Genomic DNA, 14414 nt, shown 5'->3' with positions numbered 1-14414 from the left:
TGTAACAAAAAGAAATATGATTTTTAATAATACCAAACCAACAAAGTTTATTATATAGAATTCTTTGTAAAGAGCTTTCATTATCCTTATACATATCAAAAAAAGGTTTTTGTTTAAAAATCTGTTTTTTAAATTAAAAGAAATAAGCTTTAATAAAAAAATATAATATATATAGATTACATTAAATATTTGAAGTAATAGAATATATACTATTTCTTAATAATATTCGGGATAATTTATCGATAGTAAATCTTAATAATTCAAAATTACAAAAGGATTTAATAATATTACCTAAATATATAAATCAAAGTATACAAATATTTGAATAATATAATAAAAAATTTATACAATAAAGAAAAAGTTATTCTCTCAAAAGGAGATTTTGGAATAGAAAAAGGTATAATTAAAGATTTAGAAAGAAATATATAATCAAAAGGCTTAGAAACAAAAAACTATTCCTATTTTATATTCAAATCAATTAATATTCTCAATTAATAATCTTCAATATTTATCAAATTCTATATAATTCCATTATTGCTACAAAATATTATATATATTTATTATTTGAATTAATAATTGTAAATACTCAATCAATCTGTAAATACAATAATATATACAATCCTATCAACAAAAACTTGTAGAATTAAATCATTTATTTGAGGATCAATACTCATTTTATAATTATTTACATTCAAGCAATAACTTTCTTTATTCTTTTTACAAAAAATCATACATTTTATATACCTTATATTCCTTTATTTATCAATAAATCTATCAGATAGATTAAAAAAATAATAACTATTTAATAGCTATTTTCACTAATACTTGTAGTATATATTATCTACTAATTTTCCTTTGTTTATTATACAAATCACTTTGTATAACTATCAAAACACCAATTGATTTGGGGAGTGTATTACAGAATTCATTGTTTTATATAATAATATATAATCCAGCAAAGCACTCTTTAATATTACCTACACTATAATCATTATATAACCTATTATTCCATTTCATTTATAAACTCTAATATCTAATTAAGTAATTCTATTATTTAATTAAGATATATATAAGGTAAATATAATCCTTATAATCATACCTCAAATTAATCTAGTTTATTATCACCATACATACCTATTATATAATCAAAGTGACCAATCGACATAGCTATTCCTCCGTGATAATTTATAAAATATCAAATTGAATTAAAGATATATTTTAATTATATTTATAATTTTCAAAAAGCTTTTTATAAAGATTCTAAGTTTATTAAAGATTGGTTTCAATTGATTACAAATATATAAATAAAATTTAGTATTTTGAATAATGATTTCTATAATTTTAACGAAATAGGCTTTATAATAAATATAATATACCCTAGAATAATTATAATTAATATTGAGAGATGTAATAGAAATAAATTAATATAATTAAGCAATCAAGAATAGACTATAGCAATAATATACGAAAATAAGGAGAATAAAACTATTCTCTTATTTCTAATGATTTAGGAATAGATTCACCTTTTTAGTTAATATATCAAAATCGATTTTTCTATGGAATAAATTATTAAATCTATATTTAATAAATAAACAAATAATGAGATAGATTTAGAATAATTGAAATACTTTGATAAATATATTAAGAATCGAAGAAAGGGCAAATATTGAATGTTAATATTAGATAGATATAAAAACTATAAATCAATAGCTTTTCAAGTATACTACAAAGAGAACAATATTATATATTTAAGTTTATTATTGTATTCAAGTTATTTAATTCAATTATTTGATATTAGCTATTTTAATAATCTGAAATATTTATATAATAATCAAATTGATAGATTTATTAAGGTATATATTAATTATATTTCGAAAATTGAATTCTTTATAGTTTTTAAAGCTATATACAAAAAATCAATTATTTCTTAGAATATAAAATCAGGGTTTTGAAAAATAGGTTTAATATTTTTCAATTTTGAAACTATACTTTCGAAACTAAATATTCGAATTCACATATTTATTCCCCCTTTTTTCAATTAAGATTTATAAATCTTTCAAATTTCTTATAATCTATTTAAAGCTTTTTTATAATCAATTTTAATAAAATCTCAAATAATTTATTATTAATTAAGTTTTTCTATATCTATATTCAAAATTATATTAGCTTTAGTTAAGGGTATAAAGAGATTAATTTATAAAAATATACTTTTGAATACAGAGATTTATATACTTCAAATAACAAATGAAATATTAAGTAAATATTGATATACAAAAAAAACTTAATTATATTAAAAAGAAGTATTTATTAAATAAGAGGCTTTTGATATATTATTTCAATAAAAGGTTGATATTTAGATTCAATATAATAAATATTAAAAAAAAAGGAATTCTAATAAAGAAGTATCTTTTAATTAATGTTATAGTAAGTATGGAAAGACTGGGTATAATATAAGAATTTATTAAAATAATTTAATAAATTCTAGATTATTAGAATCTTTATAGTTTCAATCAATTGATTTAGTTGTTATTGAATAATATGAGTTTGAAAGTGTGAATTGAGGTGAAAGTGGTCTACTCGATGATAAATCACGTTATATATATTATATTATTTTTAATTAAAACAATAAGAATAATGATTTAATAAAATAATTTAAAAAAATGAATAGAATATTTTTAATTATTTTTTTGAAAAAGTTATAAATCTTTGAAATCAAAACTTTCAAAAATTTCAAAAAAATCGATTTTTTTGTATAGCAAGAGTATTACATAACTTATAATAATTTTTGAAAAATCTCAATTTTAAAAATCAACAATTTTTTCAAAAAAATTATTAAAAATATTTTATTTATTTTTTTAAATTTAAAATATTAATATCTTTTATATATCAAATTTTCAAATCAATAATTCAATATTTAATAAAATAATTAAAGAAATTAATTTATATAAAAAAACAGCTTTTTTGCAGGGATTTTGTTACGAAATAAGGTGATATGCGATAAGCTGAGGCCACAACTCTTACAATCACTAACGAATGGCTAAAGCTGTCGTGCTTCGTTCTTAGGGACGTTTCTAAAATCCATTCCTATTAGGTGTGCTATTATACTTGATCGAGAATACTTCGATACACTCGAACTTGACATGCCCGAATGCAGGATAGGATTTGTTCAGCAAAATATCGAAACGAAGGAGAGCTCAACAATCTGAACCTTAGCTTGCAGAGCTGGCGCGTTAAAATAGGAAAATGAATTCATTAGGATCTGTCGAGGTCCAATAATCGCTTTGTCTTGCTTGTAACATGGACCGTCGCTTACCGCTTACTGACGCTGAATTCTCGAACCAAACCCAGACCCAAAGACCAATACCAATTCATCAACACCAAGCCACCACCAAACAGACATGCCATGAGATAAGATATTCAGCACAATCCTCCGATCCCTCAATGTGCCAGGTAATATCTGCGACGCCTTATTCATTTCATGATACGTTTAGTCAAAGTCCCAGTTGAATGCTCTTTACGGTCGATCAAGGACTCACAATTTGGCATTGGCAATCTCATCTTCGCCCCTTTTCATTCAACGCGGCGATCTCTTGATTTATCGTAATATACGAGATACGAATTTCCTCATTAATAGAACGACTCGCCATAATATCTATGTATCGAGATGCTCCATGATTATTTGAGAGAGGAAAGCCCTGAATCGTGAGTTCGCCTGCTGGTAATGTGCGACATGAAAATGTTTTAAGGGTAGTAGCTGGTCCACCAGTGGGTGCATGGACTGACGGGACACTTCCCAATTTTCAATATTTTCAATAAATCCATTAACGTGTTTTATCAGTAAGTGGTTTATATTAGTAAATAGATCATTTCGAAAATTATTTAAATTAAGTTTCTTAAAATATTAATATTTTAATAATTAATTATTATTTTTTTGAATAAAAGATTTTAAAAAATAATTAAAATCTAGATTTTTTATTAATCTAATTTTTATAATGTATTTTATTAGTGAGTGGTTTATATTAGTAAATAAATTATTTCGAAAATTATTTAAATCAAATTTCTTAAAATATTAATATTTTAATAATCCATTATTATTTTTTTTAAAAAAAAATCTTAAAAATTAATTAAAATCTAGATTTTCTATTAATATAATCTTTATAAAATAGTTTTATTATTTTCTAAAAAAAAAAGGAAATTGTTACAATTTTTGTTACAAAAAAACTTTTTTTTATAATAATAGTTTTATAAATTCGAATTTCCTAAAACTAATTAGATTTTTGAGATTTTTATATATTCAAGTATTTTGAATTAAATTTTCAAAAAATTATATCTATAAATAAAGAAAGTGCATGGTTATACACAAACGAATTTTGTATATAAAATAAGTGACTTATTCACTGATATGAACTACTCACTGATAAAACACGTTATTCGATTGTTTGATATCAGAAGTTGTATTTTGATTATTTTATCTTTATTCAAGAAATACAACAAATTTTAAAATAAATAGTTCAATGTATTAAAAGATATTTACAAGTTCATTTTTGTACTATCCCGTGAGTCCGTACACCCACTGGTGGTCAGAATTCAAAAAATGTTTCTCGGGAGGATCTATAATCACGTCGAAGTAACTGCATAATTGCCTGGAGCTCCTTTGGCGATGAGAATATCATTCGTTGCGAGAAATGATTACAATTACGTGCAAAATAGGTCACACGTTTTTCAATGATGAACGTTAGACAATCATGTTTTCGTTCAGTGGCAGAATAAATTACTATCATTTATTTATCCCTATTCCTGGACGTCAACTCGGAATTTCCTTCCTTCGCAGCCCTGAAAGAAAATTCTGGAAACCATGAAAACCAAGAAATGGCTGTAGAATTTCTGTGGAAATATATCATTGATAGGGTTGGGCAAATTAATATAACGTTTTTTGATTGGTATAAAATATTACGCCAAGATTATGCACGTGATCCAGCGGCCAATCAAACCCTCAGGATGAATAAAAGTGGGGTGAATTTGAAGGCATTCTCCGATGGGTTGTCAAAAAAGCTATCATGGATTTCAAAAGATATTTGGATCACTAATATCATATATCATAATTTGTTGACCAATACGTTCAAATATTATATTATATATGCTTAATCCTATAACTATATCAAGCATTAAATGCAGATACAACGGGAAAGGTACATTGAGGATTAATGAAAGCCACACTGTTCAACCACTCTGAACGAAGCAGGAATAACCCCAGTGAGACGTGTCATTGGGATGACACGCGATAAGGATGGCGTGATCGTTTTGCTGACTAAAATTGTTTAGTAATCGAACTTCTTACCACGAATGTCAAAAATCCTTTCAATGGGCTTGAGCGACATGAGTATTCCTTGTCCGTTCAATTACTTTTATACTTTCTTTTGATACTCATAGATTTATCCTTTGTGGTAACGTGATAACGTACTTTACAATAATGTTGATACCCTTACGTTCTATCCCCAGGTCTCAATTGGCGCGGACTTCTCGAGGTTTTGCGACTGTATCACCTGTGGTTGGCCACAACAGGAATCACAAAATTGTCGTAGTAGGTGGAGGCTCCGCTGGCCTTGCTATCAGTCATCAGCTCCTTAGGCAAGGAAATCTTCATCAAGACGATATTGCTATTGTTGACCCAGCCACCTGGCATCACTATCAACCTGGATGGACTCTGGTTGGAGGTGGTCTTAAGACAAAGGAGAGTCTCCGAAAACCTTTGAAGGATTTGATTGATTCGAAACTTAAGTTTTACAATACCGGTGTGGAGGGGTTTTCCCCAGATGAAAACTTCATTACATTGAAAAACGGGGATATTGTTAATTATGACCAACTCGTTGTTGCTCCAGGTATTACGGTTGATGTTGGAAGTGTGAAGGGATTATCCGAAGCACTTGGAAACCCAGATTCTCTTGTGTCCTCTATATATAATTACGACACTTGTGACAAGGTCTTTGGTACGATACAAAAACTTCAAAAGGGAAAAGCAATTTTCACCCAACCAGCCGGTGTTATCAAGTGTGCTGGTGCTCCGCAGAAGATTATGTGGCTAGCATTGGATCATTGGAAACGTGCTGGTTTATATGATATTAAGGATCCTTCCAATTCCGCGATAAATATTTCTTTTGCCACTGGTCTCCCAACAATGTTTGGTGTTCCCAAATATAGTGCCAAGCTTGAGGAATTAAGAAGAGAAAGGCTTGTGGAAGGGTTGTTTCAGCATGACCTCACCGCCATTGATGGTAACAAGGCAACTTTTACTCGTCCAGATGGTAAAGATCAGGTTACGAGAGACTTTGATCTTTTGCATGTGGTACCAAAGAATAAACCACATGATTTTGTCAAGAATAGCGTGCTTGCAAATGATGCTGGGTATGTCAACGTCGACGAAGGGACTACCCGTCATATCAAATACCATAATATCTGGTCTGCTGGAGACGCTTCAAGTCTGCCAACCTCCAAAACAATTGCAGCGATCACTGCAGAGGCACCAGTTCTGGTTCGAAATCTGCTCTTGGCTATTGATGGTCGGGAACCGGAGGAAATTTACGATGGCTATACGTCGTGTCCTCTCTTGACTGAATATGGCAAGGTACTTCTTGCAGAATTCAAGTACGGCGGAGTACCAAAGGAGACATTTAACAAATGGTTCGGTATTGATCAAGCCATTCCGCGAACGGAATTTTATTATTTGAAAAAGAATTTCTTTCCATGGGTGTACGGGAAATACATGGTGAAGGGTACTTGGGGTGGACCAAAGGGTTGGATCAAATAATTAGAGTACCTTTTAGATCAACCAAACCGTATCAATAGTCGCAGATCCTAGTAAAAGAACCTCCTTTAGTTTGGCTCTACAGATCCTTTGAGAGTTTAGTGTTAATGAGTCTTTCAACGTAGGTGTGAGAATAATTATGCAGGTCCACCAGCGTGTAGATGAGCAAATCGCACACTTCTTGGCTTTCCAAATTCATCATATACCGTATTTGATTTCTAATTGTTTGATATAAGATTCCATCTATTTGCTATTGAATCTTGGATTGATAATTGTAAAACTTTTCAAATTTTTTGAACTCAGACTTCAAAAAATATTGCCGAATCAATTTTTGCAGTGCCCAATTAGCTCGCACGAATGCCCACGAGTGAGCTTTTCCACCAGATCATCAAAAATTTACTGCGGAAAAACTAAAATCTGCTGTTGTAATGATCTTTGGTCCGATCCGAGATGGTGAATGTATTCTCTCCTTTGTGGAGCCATCATTCCCACCGTCAAAATTGGTAAGTGCTTGTTGTACTGATCGCCAAAAATTCGTTTGCATGATATTAGTTCGTACCGACCACCAAAGTTTGTTGGCATAGAAGTTAGATCTTTCATGAAGATTTATCATTGGGAGTATTTAAAGATGGTCACATTATCATCTCATATTTACACCACGGTTTTTCGTGATGAAGTTGAACTGCTGAAGCTCGTTCCTAATGTTAGTGGGGCTGATAATGCAGCGGTTGAATGTGATATTTACGTCGTGTCTCTTTCTACTCTTCCGCAGTATGAAGCACTATCTTACATCTGGGGAGACCAAGCTACTAAATAAGACACCATATCGATTGCGGGAATGGAGTTTGAAGTTACCAAAAATTTGTGTAACGCTCTCCGTAACTTCAGACTGGGGAAGTCAGTTAGGACGTTATGGATTGATCAGATATGCATCAATCAGGACGACCCGGAGGAGAAATCTTGGCAAGTCCAAATGATGATTGAAACATATCTCCTGTTGTTTAGATTTTAAGCCTGGATGGGAGAAATTCGAAATGATATTGATTTGACTGACGCAAAAGCGGGAGTGGAACTTTGTGAATACATGGCGCTTCTATCAGAGGTTGAAGACGCCAAATGTAGTCCCGGTTCCAACTTTTATTGCGTTTTGGGATCATTCAAAAGGCACTATGAGGGCGTTGAGGTATATTTCTAACTCTGAAAAGCTGTGGTTGACTCGAATCTGGACTGTGCAGGAAGCTATTCTCCCGTCAAACCTGTGTGTAGTCTGGGGGCCGTTGCATCTGGAGTGGAAAATATTGAGCCATGCATCAGAGAATTTGATATCGGGCACTAAGCCCATACCTATTCATTTTGTCTAGAGTAAAATTAATCTCGACTTCTTGGGTGACCTGATGTGTCAGGTGGTGTGGATAACCAGTACCAAATATTAGCCAGACCGCTATTCTCTTGATTTGATGATAAAATGGTGTATGAGAGGGAGGGGCAACAGATCCGCGAGATAAATTATTTGCGCTTCTTGAGTTGATAGAAAAAGGACAGTCGCCAAACATGGCAGAATGTGATTACAAAGGTAAATCTTTCTTGGCATTTGCTATTACATCGAAGAAAGTTTGGAGACTGTTTTTCGATTAATGAGGATGAGCGCTGACATCAATATAGTAAGTTATTATATAATCTTACATTGCGTCGGTTATAAATTACACCCACCATATTGAACCAGCGTTAGAGTTGTATGAGCCCGTCCTATTGAGGCAATTGCTAAGTTCGCCGGTTACAAATTGATGTTGCAACGTATTATGCGTTCAATACCATCGATTTGATATCATGCGAATCAGATATACGACCACTAGCAATGTGACTATGGATATACGATCCAACACCTGGAATACATTTTTGGGCCCTAGACTTGGAAGCTTGTCCAAGTATTAGCGAGGGATATCTTCCCTTGCATGGATATCCTAATTATAATGCAGCGAGCGACCGCCCAATGGACCAGGAGCTCTTGTTGAGTACTGCTTCAAATGGTGCTATAGTTGAAGATTCAAACGTTATCTTCATGAGCTGTTCTTGCGAACTGTGGCGCTGGAATCAATCAGCAGCAGGCTTTTGGTCGGACGCTTATTGGGGAACTTGTCCGGAATGATCAGGATTGGGTACCTCCTAATGCTGCTCGACAGACATTATGGCGTATGGTGAAAGAAGCGACGTTTTTTATTACAGAACAAGGCGCAATAGGACTGGGACAATGAGAGACGAAGCCTGGAGATGAGGTTTAGATATTTTGTGGAGGGAAAATATCATTTAACATTAAAAACGACCAGATAACCCAGTTGAACACGATTTCATTGGAAGATGGTCTGTTGGTGGAATCATGTTCGGCTAGGCTTTTGAAGACGCAAATAGGAAACAATAAGAGCAGGCTGTCAAGTTACACTGAGAAGATTTATTTCTCAATTTTTTCTTGCGAAATACCATTGTATTCTGATGGAGCTATTATTAGGTCGGAAAAATAATATTTTAAAACAAAGGGGTGGCCCAAACGCGACTGGCAAGAAAATGGTTAGTTGACTTAAACTTACCTACGTTCGTGCCTTTGTGATATTCGAAATCAAATAATATAAAATACTGAGAAGGATTGTGTATCCATCATATTTAGCTTGTCAATTTGAATCACAGCTTCACGTTTAAGTATCGACCGAGATATAAAGACCATCAAGCTTACAGAGAAGGGAGTCAGTACTTGTATGAGCAGATCTGTCGCAGACAGTGTCGTCGATGCCATTCCATCTTTGCTGACATGCACGTACTTCAATTAACGAAGCCGTATGGAGCGGCCTTCGCTTGGTGTCGAATACAGTGGAACAAGCCGTTTTCTACTCTTTCAGGCGTTCCTGATTCCTCGAAGTCTGTCTTCAGGGTAGCTAACCCATGGGTTGATCGGGGGTTGAAAGTTGTGTAGAATCCGTTAGTTGAGCTTGCAATGTTGTGCTCAATTACATCTGAGTTTCCTTGTTGTTTCTTTGGGCTTCACATCTTCGAAGCATAAAATATGTGTATATTTTGTATAAATTACAGTTTTACTCGTTTAGACGCATTACTTGCGGTTCCCAAGCCTTTTCGAGAAGCAGATTTGCTCTCTTTGCTGATGCCACCATCACCACCACCACCACCTAGGTCGCGGAATTCCGCTAATATACAAACAATGCATACACTTTTCTGATCATAATACTTGTAATTATTGAATCTAGTATTCAGAGCAACAGTACGAGCAGCATCACCCAGCTTTATGAAATGTTTCCAAAGCGACGAATTCGTCTCGACGTTATGGTGCATTCCATTAGCCCATTGAATCAATCTGGCTATGTCCGAAATGAGCCATGAATTTCTCTCCTCCCATAATCCAAGAGTGCTGTCAGGATCGGAATCGAGCGGGTCGTAGAAAAAGAGTGCAGAGCACCAGAGTAAGGTAGCATCAAATATGCTAGCATTTGATGTACGGATACACTTGCCCAAAATTGACAATTTGGTAGTTAAGCGTGTATGTTCGTGAACGTTTGAATTCATCCTTATCACTGTTTGTACCCATTTCAACAACTTCGAATTAAGCATTTGTGATATCTCCGGATCATGATCGAGTTCTCGAGAGTTGAGGTTAGCGAGCTGTTCCTCATCTGAATCTATATCGAAGTTCGTTAGAGTACATCTCGAATCCTCTCCCATATGGTTCAAGTTCACTTCACTATCTGACGACTCTTCACGGCTAGGAGAGAAAATACCATGTACCGATGTGGAGTTAGGGCTGCTTGAAATTCGAGCTGGTTTTTCTGCGATCACTGTTTGGATTGTGTCGATTAAAGGCGCTTCCTGTTCGAAAATGATTGGTGATGGCAGGCCTACTTGTACTTCCGGAACTAGCTGAGGAGGTGTCTCTGCGATTACTGCTTCGGTAGTATTGATTAACGGCGTTCCCTTTTCGAAAATGGCTGGTGGTGATCGGGGAACCTGTACTTCCGAAAGTAGCTGACGAGGATTCTCGGTATATGGTGGTGGCAGTGATACTGAGTCATGTGTAGTACACCATTCCATTAATTCAGGTGTTTGTTCAATGTATATCTCCTTGATATTGGGTTTATGTATGTCGATAGAAGCACCCGTGCTGCTTAAACGATTACGAAGCTCTTCTAGGCCTACCAGTGCATAATCATTTGGCTTGATATATACGGTGAAGGATTTTGTATTAGATAGAGATTCGAGACCACGAATCAAAATTTTCGAGGTGATGTTTCGTGGCTTGATAGTCATATTAGTCTTCTTCTTGATAACAATAAATCCCTTAGCAATTAAGTCGAATTGTATACAGAGAACATGCATTGAATGGCTAATTTCGGCATCGTGAATAGCAGAAGCGTCGAGGCGAGATAGATCATTGATATTTGATATTAAACGAGGCTTAGAAGCATTTGCGAAGTCGGCATTAGGGGGAACAACCAACAACATCTCTATTTCTTGTTTGTTACCTCCAACTGTGATGGATACTTCAAGTGAAAAGTGAATATGAATACATCCTTCCATATCATGGTATGCAGCTATGAAGAATTTGAGACCCTGCTTATTACGACTCGAGCGAGTGCCCAATGTGCAAGGTGTACCTGATTCATCTTCCCATTTTATAAATACTCTTTCGCGAAGGAGAAGTCGTAGCTTGAGTTTCTCAATTAGAATCTCAGTTGGATTAGGCATAACTGGCCCCTGTGACTGTAATTAGCGATGAGCGTAGTCAAGGAATGTCTGTATTGAAAACAATACTAGCCCACACATTACGTGTGATTCCCAACCCACCCAGGCTATAGAGCAGCCTTGACTCTTGGACGAAATAAGGCGTAATGTGTATTGGCACTGGAGTTAATTTAAGCAATAGGTGCTGAAGACTGCCACAGGCGGGGTTGTTCTAAGCAGCAATTGCTGAAGGACTATCACTAGCGGGGTTGTTCAACGACTACCACTGGCGGGATTGTTCCAAGCAACAATTGCTGAAGACTACCACAGGTGGGGTTGTTCTAAGCAGCAGATACAGTAAAATACAACTCTTATATACAATACGATATAAGACGGATTGACATTCGTAATAGATGTTGTGCGATGGAGATAGAGGGACTGAGGGATAGCGATGGAAATGGCGATGGAAATGGCGATGGAAATGAAGACGGTGATAAAAATGATGATAGAAGTGAAGTAGAAATTGATGATGATGGAAGTAGACATAGACAGGAAGCATACTAACAGACGCGAAAAAATACGGAAACCAACAGGTGCGTCCTGTGCACATAAGGACGGGCCTCGAATTTTTGACCCAAAAAATTGATTACAAAAATGCCAAGAGTTTCTTGGTGACAAAGTGGGGGCATACACCTAAAGATGCTTGTCAAAAACCTCCTTGTACTTCGGAAGAGACACTGCATTGCGAGCTACTTACAGTAACCTAACTTAACTTCTCACGTGCCTTCAGTAACCTTAAGGGGAAAGACAATACTCAGGTAACAATGCAGGCAATAATCAGGCACACAATTTTTCTGTTCTGGTCACCACATATATACCTCCTTTCTAAACAAGCAACAATTCCTAATGCATTCTCGCGCTGACGAACCTTAGCGAATATGCGACGATTAAAATATGCGATTTCTCTACAACCATTACAATAGGTAGCAGATAAAACGCTAGGCGATTTTGTGATCGAAGTACAGCGGCAGATATTCACTGAGTTCGAGGAACCTAGTGTATGTATGCATTGCCATTCGAGAAGGGATTCATGAGAGTAAATCCATGTATTAAATGTTCAATCACAACATAATACTAGAAGATATAGAAGTGCAGTGAATACAGCCACCTTACAGAGCTGCTCGAAACAGATAAAATACCACTTCCAAAGTCAATTAATGTCGGAATACTCCGCCCAATAATGCGGGACACAATAAGAACGAAGACCGGGCTGAAGGAGAACTGAGTTGAAGGGAACCCTTCCAACTTTCGTATAGATGTGCTTTTGTGCTTTTCCCTTAATTTAAACGCTCTTGCGAGTCAGTCATAAGTATGGCTGCATAACACCTTGACCATTCCAAGCCAATTGTAGTCATAGTCTAGCTACACCATATCTAAATCTTGAAGAAAGATTGATGGCTGTTCATATCTGAGTGTATCTTTAAGTGGCCCAAAAGAAAGGTGTTGGAATTTTCATCATACAAAACGCAATTATATTCTTAATTGGAACCCTAAGCAGATCGAATGTTGGGAAGCTGACAACAATGGGAGTGGTTTCTATGATGCGCTGATTTGAATAATGAGAGACATTGCAAATATCTCAGGCTATGCTGCAGATACTAATGATAGAACTTGGCAGACGAGTGAGCACGGAGAAACTGAGACGGGAATCGCAATCATGGCTCTAGTCTCTATCTGCTGTAATCTCGTTGCTGAGCTGCTTACAAGGCTGATGAATGACGATGACTTAGGCTTTCCACCAGAGATCGCTTTCACAACAGCTGGATTGGATGCATGGACAAGATTACCTAACAATGAAATGTCTTTTATATTTGATGGTGGTTCACAAGGCAATCACGAATTATGGGTCACTTCTACTAGACTCCCTCATCCTGACGGCACACTTCGACGCATACAACACGTTCCTTGGTCTGGATAATTATGGGGCTTTCCTACTCCTACTAAAAAGTCCTAATAGCATGACTTTAGCTAGCTTTCGTGGGGATCTGGTTCATGTAATCCAAAATCAAAACGCAAAGAATCTTTATTGGCCAAATACCAAAAGATAAGGCTATCGCGGTGCCTTTCTCGCCCTCTCGGGAACCGTTTTACTTCACATCCTCCTGAACTTTGTGTACTTAACAACCGTCTGCTCTGCTTGTACCGAGATGGCCCTACTGGCGCCATGTATATGACGTGGAATGTCGATATAGCCTCCTGGGGATCTGGAATTAACGTAGGTGGCAGGGCCAGAACCAGTGACGGCCCAGCAATTTGTAGCCATATTGGCTTTCTCCTTGCTGTCGTCAGGGGTAATGAAAACTACTCACATTACACCAAATCAACTAATAATGGCAAAAATTGGTCGGCCTACATAAAATATAATACCTATCGTGATTTGTGATTACTTGTCCTCTACATCTTTGATGGATCTTCTCATTTAGCCCACTATGACATTAACAGTAGACTTTGTCTTACCCATTTTGACGTTAGCAGATGGTCAAGTTCAAAAAAATCGGTAACGTAATGAATAGTGGTCCTGCCATTGCGATTTTGAGCATCCTCTACGTTCTTTGCATCCGCAGAGTATGAAGTAGGAACTATCGTCAATGTTGTAGATTGATTCCAATGGTTCACGTTTGAAATAATTGGAGAACTCACTCTGAGGGAGTTTTTCAACTGCTCAAGTAACGAAGTTAACCACTCTTGTGTGAGGCTTATCTTCAACAATCTGAAAGGTACGATCAATGACTACCTAATGACTTTCGTCTATTTACAATTTTCATTTTGAGACATCAATTCTGGTTTCTATGGCAATAGTACAGGAAGTCGCAGCCTGATATTACACAGGTCT

At 35.1% G+C, this 14414-nt stretch overlaps 2 protein-coding genes across 2 annotated transcripts; one reads left to right on the top strand and one right to left on the bottom strand.

Annotated features, from left to right (window-relative positions):
* Window positions 1-5470: 5470 nt before the first annotated feature.
* On the top strand, window positions 5471-6805 carry EAE97_009959 (uncharacterized protein; the record flags this gene model as incomplete). The annotated part of the gene is made up of 1 exon (XM_038880474.1): window positions 5471-6805. One exon carries the CDS (start codon window positions 5471-5473, stop codon window positions 6803-6805), a length of 1335 nt encoding a protein of 444 aa, XP_038728520.1.
* A 3069-nt stretch (window positions 6806-9874) lies between these two features.
* EAE97_009958 (uncharacterized protein) lies at window positions 9875-11545 on the bottom strand (the record flags this gene model as incomplete). Its single annotated transcript, XM_038880473.1, has 1 exon — window positions 9875-11545. One exon carries the CDS (start codon window positions 11543-11545, stop codon window positions 9875-9877), a length of 1671 nt encoding a protein of 556 aa, XP_038728519.1.
* Between the last annotated feature and the right edge of the window lie 2869 nt (window positions 11546-14414).

Source organism: Botrytis byssoidea (assembly GCF_014898295.1).
Source record: "Botrytis byssoidea strain MUCL 94 chromosome Unknown BBYS_025, whole genome shotgun sequence".
In the NCBI taxonomy this organism is placed as follows: Eukaryota; Fungi; Ascomycota; class Leotiomycetes; order Helotiales; family Sclerotiniaceae; genus Botrytis; species Botrytis byssoidea.
The sequence above is the reverse complement of the archived record's forward strand: the minus strand, read 5'-3'. Positions and strand labels throughout refer to the sequence as shown.